This window comes from Hemisphaericaspora subhashii, assembly GCF_019202705.1.
Source record: "Hemisphaericaspora subhashii strain CBS 10753 chromosome Unknown scaffold15, whole genome shotgun sequence".
NCBI classification, from domain to species: domain Eukaryota; kingdom Fungi; phylum Ascomycota; class Pichiomycetes; order Serinales; family Debaryomycetaceae; genus Hemisphaericaspora; species Hemisphaericaspora subhashii.
Genome location: NW_026057436.1, coordinates 54,171 through 69,563, shown reverse-complemented (window position 1 = coordinate 69,563; position 15,393 = coordinate 54,171). Strand labels below are relative to the sequence as shown.

The 15,393-nt window shown below is 33.7% G+C and overlaps 5 protein-coding genes across 5 annotated transcripts; 3 read left to right on the top strand and 2 right to left on the bottom strand. All coding sequences in view use genetic code 12, as the record gives it.

Moving 5' to 3' along the window:
- Nucleotides 1-321: 321 nt before the first annotated feature.
- On the top strand, nucleotides 322-1,842 carry J8A68_005646 (uncharacterized protein; the record flags this gene model as incomplete). Its single annotated transcript, XM_049409735.1, has 1 exon — nucleotides 322-1,842. One exon carries the CDS (start codon nucleotides 322-324, stop codon nucleotides 1,840-1,842), a length of 1,521 nt encoding a protein of 506 aa, XP_049261062.1.
- A 994-nt stretch (nucleotides 1,843-2,836) lies between these two features.
- Nucleotides 2,837-4,798, top strand: J8A68_005645 (uncharacterized protein; the record flags this gene model as incomplete). Its single annotated transcript, XM_049409734.1, has 1 exon — nucleotides 2,837-4,798. The coding sequence occupies one exon, from the start codon at nucleotides 2,837-2,839 to the stop codon at nucleotides 4,796-4,798; it is 1,962 nt and encodes a 653-aa protein (XP_049261061.1).
- A 972-nt stretch (nucleotides 4,799-5,770) lies between these two features.
- RPL32 (60S ribosomal protein eL32) lies at nucleotides 5,771-6,523 on the top strand (the record flags this gene model as incomplete). Its single annotated transcript, XM_049409733.1, has 2 exons — nucleotides 5,771-5,795; nucleotides 6,129-6,523. 2 exons carry the CDS (start codon nucleotides 5,771-5,773, stop codon nucleotides 6,521-6,523), a joined length of 420 nt encoding a protein of 139 aa, XP_049261060.1.
- A 589-nt stretch (nucleotides 6,524-7,112) lies between these two features.
- PTK2 (protein kinase) lies at nucleotides 7,113-10,088 on the bottom strand (the record flags this gene model as incomplete). The annotated part of the gene is made up of 1 exon (XM_049409732.1): nucleotides 7,113-10,088. The coding sequence occupies one exon, from the start codon at nucleotides 10,086-10,088 to the stop codon at nucleotides 7,113-7,115; it is 2,976 nt and encodes a 991-aa protein (XP_049261059.1).
- Nucleotides 10,089-13,272: 3,184 nt separating this feature from the next.
- SUR7 (Sur7p) lies at nucleotides 13,273-14,088 on the bottom strand (the record flags this gene model as incomplete). Its single annotated transcript, XM_049409731.1, has 1 exon — nucleotides 13,273-14,088. One exon carries the CDS (start codon nucleotides 14,086-14,088, stop codon nucleotides 13,273-13,275), a length of 816 nt encoding a protein of 271 aa, XP_049261058.1.
- Nucleotides 14,089-15,393: the final 1,305 nt, after the last annotated feature.

Sequence of the window (15,393 nt, the reverse complement as noted above, 5' to 3'; positions counted from 1 at the left end):
TCTTTTTGATTATTTCATTATAAGTTTGTGATTAATTGGTGACTAACTATCTGACTAAGTAGTAAACGACAATAATCACGGAAATCACCGAATTAAGTGAAAGATTAAAAACAAAAAAAAAGAAACAAATTATTTTTCTGCCATTCTTTTGTTTTATCATATAATAGGGTGTCCTGCATACAAGTCGTAAACTAAGTCACCGAAGGAACATCGATTTTTTTTTTTTAAGGAAATAGAAAAACTTTTGAATGAATGTTACAAGCTATTAGATCACCATTCCATTTACCGAATGATATAGTATTCGATACCTTATCACCGAAGATGTCTACAGTCTCAACCCATGTGACATCCTCTCCAAAGATGAGTCGTCGTACTCATGCCCTTCATAATAATAATCACACTGTTAGTCGTTCACCAACAATAGGATCACCATTAACTACCAATAATCATAAACCACCTATACTGTCACCTCCAAATGGACAACAACAACAACTGAAAATACCCGAGATAGATCCTTTCTTGGCTAAATATGTTAGATCTACAAATGTCACATCTATATTAAATAATAATCAATTATACTTTAATTCAATTGATAAGCAACGTAAAATTCGTCTGATGGAAATTTATCAAAAATACTTACAACCACCAAATACAACAACTAAAAGTCATATACTGTATAATAACAATAACAAACATTTCAATTATAAAGAATTTAAACAATATGTTCAGAAATTAAAAACAACTCCAACTATAACTGCAATAAAAGTATCACCAGAATCTATCAAGGTAATAGAAAAACCCTCATCAGTATCACCTTCACCAATAATAAAAAAGCAACATATTCAAATACCCATAGTTGAAGAAGAACCAATAATACCAACCATCTCCGAAAAAACTCTCCCCCGAGAATTTATGGATTGTTCAATCGATGATATAATAAGTCTAATATCAAGAATGTTACATTCATTAATCACCCTCAATGACAAATCAGTGCCCCGATCAATATCTAATCCACCTCCAAACACGACCGCATCTCCAACAACCGCCCCAACAAATAGTTTACTTACAAGATATCATTCAAGAACACCACCTTCAATTTCAACACATACTTATTTAACTCGTCTTACCAAATTCAACAATTTCAATCCAGCAACCTTATTAACCACAATCTATTATATCGATCTTCTTTCTCATCAATATCAACCTTATTTCACCTTGAATTCTTGGACAGTACATCGTTTCTTATTAGTTGCGACCATGTTGGCCCAAAAATCAATGGAAGATTTCTTTTATACCAATGATCATTATGCAAAAGTCGGTGGGGTTGCCTTGCATGAATTGAATTGTTTGGAGTTGGATTTCTTGAATAGAGTGGATTGGAGAACTATGCCAGGAAAACAAAAACAAGAGAGATCAACCAGGAGTAATAATAATATTGATGAGGAAGTATTTTGTGGGATCAGGTATGCCAAAGATGTCCTTGATTTATATTATTCACAATTGATTGAATTGATGGGGAAGAATACCGTGAATGATTCTACTGAATCGAAACTCACTCATTTTGTCAAGAGTGTTCCTATAATCGAAGACGACGAAGAAGATGAAGATGACGATGACGATGAAGATATAGATGATTATTACGATAGTGAAGACGATGAGGACGATGTGGATATAATCGACGACGATGAAGAAGAAGAAGGTGGGGATGACGAAGATATGGAAGAATTAGCCCCGGTGGCATTTCATCATGATATCGCAGCACATAAATATGACTCAAATGGATTTGGAGTAGATGGAAGTTCTTCACCTCACCTAAAAAGAAGACGTGGCACTGATGAGTGAATAGGCAGTATTAATTGTAATTTTAAAAATCAAAAAAGAAATTTGTCAATATATATATTATAATAATTTGGGTTTAGTGTTAATTGTTTAAGGTTTTTTTTGAAAGGGTAGTATAAATTTTTTACATTATAATAAAAAAGCGAAGAGAAAAACGGGTAATATTTATATATAATTATTTATCAAAATTTAATAAAAATAGAGAATAAAGAGTTACAGTAATTATTGTAGATTTCTTCATCGGATAACAATGGATGTTTACCGACCAAACCTTTGTTTTCTGTCCGAATCAAATAAGAGAGAGATTGGGATGGATTGGATCCGGATGTTTATATTGATTTCTCATCTGAATAGCAACCCTCTAATCTATTGAAATGTAGGTTTTTTTTCCTGATATTGAGTGTCTGTGAAGAGTGTCTGCAAAGGAGTTGCTCTCTCATTTCTACCAATTTTTGCAAAAATCTGAACAACTTTTAGGGAGAAATCAAGAAAAACTCAAAAGAGGACTTCTGGCTTGTTCGCCTATCTCCTACCTTTTGTGCAAGAACGACAAAAGGTGTTTAATATGAGAATTCGTCTTTTGCATATCACACTCCTTAATGAACTTTGCTGACTGGAATGGACTGGGGGAAAGCACACTTGCGTTTCAACTTCATTGATTGCACTTTGGAGTGGCTTAATAACGTCACTTTGGACAGCCTCTTAGATACTTTCATTGAGAGATAATTTATCAAACCATTCACATCTAACCTTCGGCCCCTTTTCTAAATCCAATATCTGATAGTAAAGGAATATGATGGCGGATGATCGTTGTTGCTTCTCATCCTAGTTCAGGGTATTGGCTTCAAAAAATGTCCACAAACCGCTCAACGACATTGAACGACATTATTCCTTCACGTGATTAAAATATAATCTACAAATCGCGTCCTGTTGCCAAACCCCCTCCTACAAATTATACAATTCTTTAATAACAAATCTAGATATGCATTAGAAGTCAATGTCACTATTTACAAAATGGTCAACTCTAGTCAGAATACGACATTTCGGAATATCGACCCGACTAAGATTATCAATTGAGACCCCCGCTCCCATCCTAATTGAACCTGAATTTGATTTTGAATCACTCGAAGAAATATTCTTAACATCTGATCAAGAACCCACAAAAGCCAAGTTCTTCCTTCCACTAGTTCCAAAACGTATAATCCCCATCAATAAACACGATATCACCATTGACGAGCACGACCAAATTCGATTGAATTCCCCAATCACACTAAGACAATCCTGGAATTATTATTATTCATTATGTCAAAACTATAAATGGCACACCCGGAGAAATGTCCTTCATGTCAGGGGGAAATGGCTTTCCATGACCGATTTAATGAGAGAAGAATATCGATTGAGTTATGAAGAATTGGTATTGAGTGGGAAAGATGTTGTGGATGGACAATTTGTGGATCTTAAATTGGTGCTATCACCACATAAATCGGTACTTAGCGGAATTAGATTCGAATTCAAAAATGATACTACTAATGGTACTATACTTGAAGATGATGTTGCGTTGCTGCATGCAAAGAAATATTATGAACAATTGACATCCCAAAACCAGAACAGAGCTTGGGAAGAATTGCTTGATATCGAGAAACAAGAATATCGAGATGCCTATAGCGAATTACTTCGATCAGGTAGGGATATTTTCAACGGCAAAATCATTCCTCTTACATGTGAACCAACACAGATCATTGATAATCAATATATCAAACCTCCGCCTCAACCTCCTGTCGAAACAGAAGACTTCGAAGTCAACACAGACACATTAGAAAGGTTCTACATAAGTTTGAAAACTGTTGAATATCTTCCCTATTTTGGTGGTTGGTCCCGCGAGGTTCAGCGTCATTTAGGACGTCAATTTTATGACACTATAAAAGGAACGAACAAGGAGCAGTATTATAGGAAAATATGCTTAGATTGGTTGGTCCGATATAAGCCATCAAAACTAATACCAAAACGAGAACGAAAACGAAAGCCAGAATCAGAGCATAAATCAAATAGATGCTCCCTTGGCATGGTTCCAAAGCGTATAATCCCATGCAATGAACTTGATATAATGATTGATGATAACAACAATATCAAATTGAATTCCCCAATCACGCAAAGACAAGCTTGGAATTATTATTATTCGCTATGTCAAAACTTTCAAAACACCTATCGGAGAAGTACACCTTCCATAAAAGCGCAATGGCTTTCAATGACTGATCTAATGAGAGAGGATTATCGATTAAGTTATGATGCGTTGTTATTGTGTGGGAAAGATGTCGCGGATGGACAATATGTGGATCTCAAATTGACATTGGCGGTGAATAGGTCGGTACTTAGTGGAATTAGATTCGAATTCTGTGATCCTTATGGGGTTGAACTTTGGGAAAATCCCGATTTGGGACATGCAAAGAAGTATTATGAAGAATTGACCGGGCCCAGTAATTTAGATACCCCTTCTTGGGAGAGTATGTCTGATTCAGAAAAAGAAGGATATCAATCCGCTTATCAAGATTTGCTTAGTTCAGGTAGAGATATGTTCGAGGGTAAGATCGTGCCACTTACAGATGTGCCATTTCTTCACCGTGATCAAGAATATATCGAACCAGAACCTGAACCTCCAGTCGAAATAGATAAATTTACGATAAATAGTAGAACTCAACAAACATTCTATTCTTGGTGGAAAGTGGTTAAATATCTTCCGTTGAATATGAATTATGACTATTTGTATTTTACGTATTTACCCAGTCAATTTCGAAGTTTAAAGGGTCCTGAAGCAGAATATTGTAGGAGGGTTTGTTTAGATTGGGCGGTTCGAAGTCAACATCCAACACTAAAACGAAAACCGGAACCAAAACCAAAACCAGAACCAAAACCGAAACCTATGAAGCCGACACCTCCTCTCATAAGAGAATCGTGGTTTTGAGGCTTTCCATTTGTGTCAAACCAATGAAAATAGGCAGTATAGAAACAAAGAGAGTTTGTAGTTGCTGGTCCAACTTAAAGGATATTCATCGAGTTATAAAGATTGCCACGGAGCGTCCGGTCCAAATGTTTATCAGGCAGTTACAAGAAGTCTTATTAAGGTTTGTATTAACAGGACACGGCTTTAAGATATGGGAAAAGCACTGGTTGTTTTTGTTATTGTAAATAGAATCAAAAAGTTTATGTGTAATGTGACATGATAAAATACAGACTTTCACCCGATGTATTGATTGGTAAGCAATGATAGTATGAATTTCGTAGTCCACAGTTAATACTTCTATACTCTTTTGTGGGTAAGTTCTAGTTTCTCTTTTAGAAGCCCTTATTGTTTCGTTCGACGGAAGGGTGAAGTTATTGTAGTATCTTTGTGTTTGTTTTTGGCTTTCTAATTCTCAACCAGTCTCTTTTGCAACCAACCACAATTATTTCTCATCGAATTTGCAGTTCTTTTACAAAATAACTGATCACGTGCGATGGATTAGGGCTAAGACCTAATGTCCCTAAACATTTTTTCTGTTAGCACCCACAAGCTAAAAAAGGTAGTGCGAAAACGAACAAATCCCACTTTTTACAGTTTACACTTATTTCATTTTTTTGCTGGTTATCAGTTTGTATAGGAGAGTACATCAATTTTGGTTAGTGCCATAGTGAGTACGCTTCGCACAATGACAGTCTCACAGTGAAAAATTTTTTGAACCATACTGATTTTGTAAGGAGTAAAAAAAAAATTGAAACCTCTTCTTGTTTTATAGTCCTCTTTTCAATAGAACAACACCAAGATCAAAAAGTATGTTGTGAATGGGGGGATCATCGTATATAGATGATTAAAAAGAAGGATAGATTTATATCTAAGCAAATGGAATGAGATAATAGAGCATATTGAATAGACATAGTCATATTGAAGACATCGAAGATGGGAACAGCACAAGCGTACTTCAGTCAGACATCGAAGACTGATGCTAAACATTTGAAATCAAATAAGAATATACTACTACGATAATATGAAGATTCAGTAAGAGTTAAATCAACGTTGAGATCTGTTTATATCAAGAAACTCGATGTTCAATAGTGATTAATATTCGAAAATAATATCACCAACATCAGTCGAAATTTTATTCAAAGAATCAACAACTCGATTTATACCATACTACAAGTCATTTGAATATATATCATCAGACGTTTTAATTTTCAAGCAATCCCGTCATCTTTTAATCTATCCTTCTTAAAGAAAACCGTATCATGAATATATGTACTAACAAATATTTTTCTAGTGGCTGCTTCAATCCAACACCCAAAGATTGTTAAGAAATACACCGGTAAGTTCAAGAGACATCACTCTGACAGATACCACAGAGTTGCCGAAAACTGGAGAAAGCAAAAGGGTATTGACTCTTGTGTCAGAAGAAGATTCAGAGGTACCATTCCTCAACCAAACATTGGTTATGGTTCCAACAAGAAGACCAAGCACATGACTCCATCTGGTCACAAGGTCTTATTAGTCAAGAACGTTAAGGATTTGGAAGTTTTATTATTACACACTAAATCTTATGCTGCTGAAATTGCTCACAATGTTTCTGCTAAGAACAGAGTTGAAATTGTTGCTAAGGCTAAGAAATACGGTGTTAAGGTTACCAATCCAAAGGGTAGAGTTTCTTTAGAAGCTTAAATGAGTTTATAAACGAAAAATATACACACATCTTTACAAAGACAAAAACAGCTTTAATATATTTATATAAGAATTTTGTTATTTTTCATTTTCATTCATTCTGAGTTTTTTTAAAAATTGGAATTCCAACCTAATGTACATTTACGTGATTTAATAAGAGAATAACAGGATATATTTGTAGTCTACCTCATTTAGGGAGTGTATCTGGATCTCCCGAATGATCATCATACAAGTGATTAATAGTACTTGTAATCGTTTATCTCTATTTTCATCTGTCTCACTAGCTACAGTACATCTAGCGAATGTATCTCTTATTACCTGGCGATAACAAGATCCAAGTTTCTTTCAATTACAAACTATTTGTACTCTATGACCGAAGATAAGACAAACTCGTAATATCCATCTGATCCATAGAGAAAGATATTGAATCGTCTCATCTACATTAAAACATAAAATAATTCAAAATTCTGTTAAATAATAAACACTGTATCCAATAACAAACTTAGTTAATACACAAAATATAAAACTTACTCATAAAACACATATATATATATATACATCTCCAAATTTAACACAATAATAATAATAATCATCGTCTTCTAGACATTGAACCACTAACAGCAACATTACTCACCTCAGTATGATGATGTTTCTTAATCTTATACCCCAATTCACACATGCCATCTTTATCAATCACCAAATCCTCCGCCGATCGATATTCCTTCGGACCCAATAATAATTCAGTATTCAGTATGGGGCTTTGTGGATGTGATCCTAATATTTGTTCATAATTCAAAGACGAACTTGAGATATTTCGTTGTAATAAGGTACTTTCATGATCTGCTCCAAATCTTTCCAAGGGTGTGATATCATGTTCTAGTTTGCTGGAAATTATCTCGCGTTTAAATCTTGTGATGGCGGTTTCACCTGATGATAATGTATTCACGTCGGTGTTTGTGTCTCGAGATGAGGATTCTGCTAATAGGCTGGGTGAAACTGGTGGTTTTAATTCTTTGTCACTGTTAGATTCCAGAGATAGTTCCTTTTGGATAGGTGTACTCCTACTACTTGACGTTTGTTCCTCTTCTTCCGGTTTCAAATTCGGAGTAACCTTTCCTTCTTCTACTTCGTCCTTCACTTTCTCTTCAATCTTGGGTTCCGGAATAATCAAACCTTCATGATGGTCAGGCTTAGGTTCCTCGTCCTCCTCGTGACTCTCTTCTTCTTCCTCATCCTCTTCATGTAATACCTCATTCACCAACCCCACTTCTTCCACCGCAGACAACCCATTTCCAAGATTCAAATCCAATGCTGTCGAAGGTAGCGACGCCCTAGTTGGTGATACCGGAGTAGTAGGACCACTACCACCTCTACTACCACTAATAGTTTGCAAAAGCAGTGGTGGCGGTTGTACATTCATTGGTGGAGATGGTGTACGTGGTAATGGTAATCCTCCCATAACTGGTGATTGTGAAGGTGATACTGGACCAAATTCTAACATTGATTTTATTTTTGGAAGCGGGACACTATTTGATTCTGCTCGCATTTCAGTTTCAAGTTTTGGGTTTTGATGTAAGAATAAACTATGGGGGATTGGGGTATTGTTTGTAGTTGTATGAATCGGATGTTTATCACCTTGTTGTGGTTGTGGTTGTGATTGTGGTGGGTGTGGTGGTTTTGATGGTGCGGGTGAGGCTGATGAAGGACTATCATCTAAATCCAACATCGATCTAATTGAGGTGTTATATTCAGGATAATCCTCTTCTTTATGTCTTCTTGGAGCATTAATGGTTCCCTTTCTTGAAGGAACGGCCGAACCTGGAGCAGAAGAATAGCCTGACCCAGGTTGTGGTAAAACAGTAGGATTCTCACCTGTGCCCGGCAAGACAAATGGATTCACTAATTGATCAGGATGTTCATAAATACACATTTCTAAAGATTGGAACCAAGGATCATTAAATAATAAATCTAAATCATATCTAGTTTCAGGTGATGGATCACATAATTTCCAAGCAACTCTTGCAGCACCAGTACTTTCAAATTTTGCCGCTAATTTAAATTCTGAACCTGGTCCCCTGGGGTAACCAACATTATTTTTAAATGCATGATGATCGGTACAAAATCTCTTATGACTGAAATTATATTCTCGGAATGCATGATCATTGGGAGAAGAATGCAGGAATGGTACACCACTATAAATAAGACAAAATAATAACATTCCTAAACCCCAATGATCCATTTTGAATGTATTATATGGGAATGATTTTGCTTGAGTATGAGTTTTATCTTTAAGTAGCATAACTTCTGGTGGTGAATAAGGTGGTGAACCAACATAAGAACAAGAAAGATGAACATCACTGGTAAAATCTCCTGGGATGACATGACCATATGCACTAACCCCGAAATCACAAAGTTTGGCTAATCCATTACTATCAATTAAAACATTTTCTGGTTTCATATCACGATGAACAATATCATGATCATGTAAGAATTTTAATCCATATGCAACTTGTTTAAATAAACAATATTTTTCAGCTATTGGAGTTCGTTTCCAACCTGGTTTTATAATTAATGAGAATAAATCACCACCTGAACAAAATTCCATAATCATTCCCCAACCTCGATTAAAATTACTTTGACTTTGAATTCTAACTAAGGAAATAGTATCTACAATATGACGACAAATTGCAGCACGTTTATGAATGACATATTCAGTCAGAACACGTTTATAAAAATCTTCATCTGTTTCTTTTGATAATAATGTGAATTTCTTTAATGCAAATATCAATTTTTTATTCTTTGCCGATGTAACAACTTTAACATCTGAGGATCCACCAGCTCCTAATTTCTTAGTACTTACATCAATATCAAAATCGTCTAATAAATTAACATGTTCTTGTTTTAATTCTTCTGGAAGATAATCATTAGGATCAGCTACAGGGTTTGCTAAAACTCGTTCACCATCAATGACTCCAGAAAGATAAAAACTGGTATTTCTTGGTTTTTCAACTGAGGCATCCTTATTAAGTCCATAAGGATTATAAACAATTTTTTCAGCGTGACCAGCACCACCACCGGTTGGAGTTGTAGATTGATTAGAGCCTAATCTACTATTTCTTAATTGTTGTTGTGCTGCATTCTTAGTATTAATTTGTTGTAAATGAGCAAAAGTTTGTGCTTTTGATAATTTTTTAGGATGATGAGGTACTGGTTGATGTTGAACTTGGGGTTGATTTTGACTATGACTATGTTGATGATGATGATGAGTTTTTGAAGTAGGCGGAGAAATGGCTGACGGTATATGTTCAGATTGACTTCGTAATCTATTGGGTGTTGAATTTTGTCTTCTTAATGACAATGAAGGTGATCTAATTGGTGCTTGGAAAAGGGAATCATCAGTCGGAGGTGATTCTTTAGTATGATGAAAGAATTTTGAAAGACCAACGTGTGATGATGAGGTAGAATTAAGTCCACCGCCACTTTCATTAACATCTTTATCGGGCGTTGGTTCTCTTTTGAAAATATTCTTGATAGAATGGTGCAGGCGCACTTTTGCTAATGGCATGCTGAATCTAGTTGTTGTTAGGATAGTATGGTACTAGCAATGGTAGTAGTACTAATGGTAATGGATGTATAAAATAAATAAATTATAAATTGATAAATTTTTAAATTTTCAATTATAAGGGGGGGGAGGGAACAATCAAGATGATGATGATGATTGAACACTTATGAATGGGTTATATAATAATAATAATTAATAATTTGAATAAAAATAATTTTCCGATTTCTTTTTGATCAAAAAAGAAAAGATAGGAGACAAGACAAGGTTGGAGGGGGATGAATTCTAAATATTATTATTAGGTCGAGGGGTAGTAGTTGCAAGACTTCTTGTAGGGCGCGTTGTTGTTATTAATCGTTGTAATTAGCTTATAGAATAATTGATTGAATATTTTAATTCACAATGAATTTAAGTTATGTTAATTTTATTAAAAACTGAAACAAGTATAAGGTGGCGGTACCTAACAATCTCTTTGTAACCAACAATGTATTCAATGGAGTTGTAGTGGGTGGGTGTTAAGTGTAGTTTTAGATGATAGAAGAATGTCGGTACTCCTGGGACGCTAAGAAAAAGATGAAAATTATTTTCGTTAAGGGGGGAGACAGCCAGGTGGGGAGTTTGGGTATTTATTATACTTTATACACACACTTATTGATAAAAGTATTGGAGATCAAATGAAAGATTGTAAAAAGTAAGAATGAAACGAATAGCTTTTAAAAACAGTAGACAAAAAAAGATAATTGCTAACTAACTAACTACCTACCTGTATAATTACAAGGACCTACATACTCAATCCAATTGTTCTATGTATTTGCATTTAAAAATAATTCTAAGCAATTGGGAAACAATTCTTCTGATCATTATTTCAACTAAATAATACAACCAAAAAAAAAAAATTAAAAATTCTTCTTTTCTTTCTTTCTTTTTTAAGTCGACGATTTACATTTGTTCTCTCTTTTTTTTTTTGATTTTAGTTCAACGCTTTTTTCTATAGGATCCCATTCTCTCAGCAAATAATAATAAGAGTAAATAATAATAATGAGGTAAGGTATCTCTAATCCTTAGTTAAGTAATTTCATATATTATTAACCACGTTTCAAATCATATGACTTAATGAATTAGTGGTGTTATTATCATCCCATCATCTCATATACATTAAATGGTTTACTTGAAATAAATGATGATTTTAGCCATTACGTAATTTTATTTTTTTAGTTTTTAAAATCGTTAAAACCGCTCGGAACTTCGGAAGAGTTTAACTAAAAATAAAATTACCCTCTCACCACCACGAAACACACACACCATAGTCTATTTTTATTTACTTATGTGCAAATATAATTACGAATTATAACCTTAATAAGTTAATAAAGTTAGATTACGGGGTAAATATCAACCGCTAAATTAAACCAATCATATTCTTGTTGACCACCACCAACCCCTATAATAAATAAATATAAAAATAGCATACCCGCAGAAGACAAAAATGGTTCTATTTCTGGGGGAAATTATATTGACTTTATGTGGAGAAAATTATGGAGTAGAATTTAAACTTTTCGTTACGGCAATCAAAAAAGAATCTAAAACTTATTATGTCATATATGATTCGAAACTAGTATACCTAAGCGATTGGTAAACTGACTCCACTGACTACTTTCTGATTTCTCTTGGTATTGACTCCTTCTTTTCTAGACAACCCCTCCCCCCACCCCACCAAAACATTTCTATCCAAACGTCTCTAATCATAATTCGGTTTGGTCTAGATGATGACTATACAAGATCATTCACCACAAGATATCAAAAAGAGGCATTGTGTAGGCTTATAAAAGCAAATTAAGGTCATTCTAGGTGATTTGTTCGTAAGCCACAAGCAAGTATAAATTTTTAAAGTGAATTAATATTTATTATGGGGCATTCATTAATTGACTTCTCTTCGTGTTTTAAGTTTACTTAATAGCAGCTACAGCATTAACTTGAAGATATTTGCATGAGTTTGAAATAAATTTTCAACAAATAGAAAACAATAAAAAACGAACAATATTGTTGAACAGATCTTATTCACTTGTTAAGAGAAGTAAATCCGTTTTTCGCAGCCACTTTTATTATTTGATAATATGATGAATAGTCATGGGAACAGCAACTTGTGATTTTTACTTTCATTTACGAAAATTAATATCTCAATGGCGCAGCAGTATTAGTAGATTAATTGAGTTCCTTACAGTTCTTTGGGATTGACAATATAATGTAACCAGAAGTGGAGTTGGCCAGGGTACAAAGAGTCAAACCAATTCTTGAAACCAATTTACTCGTTGCTAACAATCCTAACATTCTGTTATTTAAGGGCAGCCCTAAGAGTGACTCCTTTTTTTTAAGATTTTAGAAAATTCTTAGTTTGAAGCATTGAGATAATCAATGTTCATAATTGGGCTTTTATCAGTGCTCCTATTTGCTCTATCTTTTCGGTGTTACTGTAGACCAATCAATTTACGGAGTGACTTGTCTCCCAATGCATATAATGTAATAGTAGTTACTTTCTCCGAACCAGAATGACCTATCCTCGATATCTCCAGTTTAATTCCGTTCTAATCAAATTAAGGTTCCCAAGTCAAAATTGGTTCCAGTCTATTGTAGTCTCGATAAATTACTTATTAGATTGCTAATACATAAAAAGCTACATATATCTGAAATTTATAATCTATTCAATTAGGTGAATTGTCACCTCCTATGATGATTTTTTGGTTCCATGCGGCAGAACCACGCAGAAATATCGTCGAGGGATATTCTTAACATTTACGTAACGGTTGTCTAATTTTTTTTCCTCGTTGCTTTCGTCAAATTTATAGCAACTTTAAGAACAAAATTCACTCTGAAATTTTCATGTTGTAAGGCTACATTAACCAATTGAATTTCACTTAAAAAAGAATTGTATATTTGTTTGGAATAAATTGTAAATACATAATCAAGGATTAAGATAAAACTAAATATATATAAAAGGTTATAAAAGTTAATAATTAAAAAAAATAGGACGAAAATAATAACAGGGATAACGGTATTAATAAAAGAATATCAAATATCAACAAAAATTCTTTTTTTGTTTGGAAATGGATGTTCATTGAAATCGTTTATAACATTGCAATTGATTTGTGTATTTCAATTGAATGAAGCAGTGGGGAGAATGTAGTAGTGGCTAGGCTTATTCAGAATCTTCATCAGAAACCTTTTGATTTCTCTTAATCTTAAAGAATCTAATACCTCCAGTATGTTCTTCATCTTTATGTTCAGCAGGAGCAGCAGCTCTAGTAAAAGAAGATTCATCACCAGCAACTCCTGCACCACCAACTTCTTCACCTCTTTCAGCTTTAACTCTATCCATATGTTTTCTGTAAGAACGAGCAATATTTGATGAAAATGTCAATACCCAACAAATGAATAAACAAGCAAATGTTGCCCAAACAAATCCCATTAATGAAGGACCAACTTTTGCACTTCTATTTCCATCTTTGAATGCACTTCTAGCTAATACAACAACTGAAGTTTGTAAAGCAGCAAAACCAGCTTGGAAAAATAAAGCAATTGTAATTAAAAATACAACAACTTTATCAATTGCTTCAAAACAAAATCCTAATAAATCAATAATAAAAGCTAATCCAGCAAATCCTAAAGCTAATAAACAAAATGCAAATGAAAATCTACTCAAGAAATAAAATGTATCTCTATTATCAATAAATTTTGCTGGAATATTTGTATCAGTATTAAAATTATCAACTGGTGAAATAGGATATGCTGGACCTAATAAACAATTATTAAAGTTATGTTGGTCACATACACCCCAGAATGTCCATACACTGGTATCTGCAGGAGCATTTGGTATATCTGCAGTATCTGCTCGAAGCCAATAGAAAGTACGGAAAGTACCACTGTTAATTGACCCAGATAATACTGTTAAAATTAATAATAATATTGCTCCGGCTAAGAAGAATAGATTGAAAAACGTATGAATTACTCTCATTTGTTTGTATATGTGGTAGTGGTAGTGGTTGTGGTAGTGGTAGTTCTAATTAATAGTTAACGTAGTAGTAGTAATAGAAACTCAATTGAAATAATATTATATAATTGGTAGTTAAGTTTAAGTGTTAATTTAAAAGTCAATTGATATTTTTCCTTGAGAGAATTAAATAAGAAAAAGGGATGATGAGTTTATTTATTATGATTTTTTTTCTTCTTCTTCTATTGGAATATTATTATTATTATTATGTGTTAAACTATTTAAGGTTTCCCTTTGTTTATTTTTGTACTGTTTTTGAACAAAAGAAGAATTTCAAAACTCTTTTAAATTGAACAATAAGAAAAAATGACTACAAACCGAATAGAATAAATAAATTACAGAGTAACATGACCTTTTGTAAAAGGGCAGTGCTATCTAACGCTTTTCTAAAATCAGTCAATTGGGTTATATATAGAAAAATGATGTTATTATAATTACAATTACCCACTTACTTAATCTCATGCGTTAGTATGTTAAGGAGAGAGAGTGACCTGTGGGGGGGGCTATATCTAATTTTTCGTTAAAAAAAAATCTCCTCCGAGGCTAAAGAAGAAATTCAAAAAAAAAATGACTATTTGCATTCACTTACATTAAAAACGGAACGGAACAGTGAAATTGTGTACTGCATATAGTATTACTTTGGACTATTGTTCTTTTTAAACAGGCCATTTGAGTTGAATACCTTACAAGATGACTACATAACCATAATAAAAAATGGTTGCAATAGTTGGTTAGTTGTTATCATTGACTTAAACCAAATGGTCGTAATGATTTTGGGTCATGTGCATTAAATTGCGGTTATTATTTTTAGCCTTCGTCAAATCAATAACCTTTTTTTGACTGCTATTGTGCTATTCATGTCTCCTACACCCCTAATGCGGTAAGTACCTCAAGCTTAGAGCAGAGGAGAAGAGTTCAAGGAATAAGGGGCGATCTATGGGATGGATGAATCCAGTCTGGGCTTATCATTACTGTTGTATATACAGGCCATAGACCTACAAGAGGAACTTTTTACAGGATAGAATGAAATTTTCGCAGCCGACTATCAAAGAATCATTTTGCAGTATCAATCTATTCTGTGAAAACTGAATACAGAGAACACGATCTACATAGTATTCCCGTTGTATAAAACAAAAACAAACCCAATTCCAAAACGTATATAAATGCAATTGTATAAAACCTAGCACTAAATAATAACCTTTCTCCTTACCCTGTTTCACCCAAAAAATCCGTTCACACATACTGTATAAGTTCATCTAATAAATTATT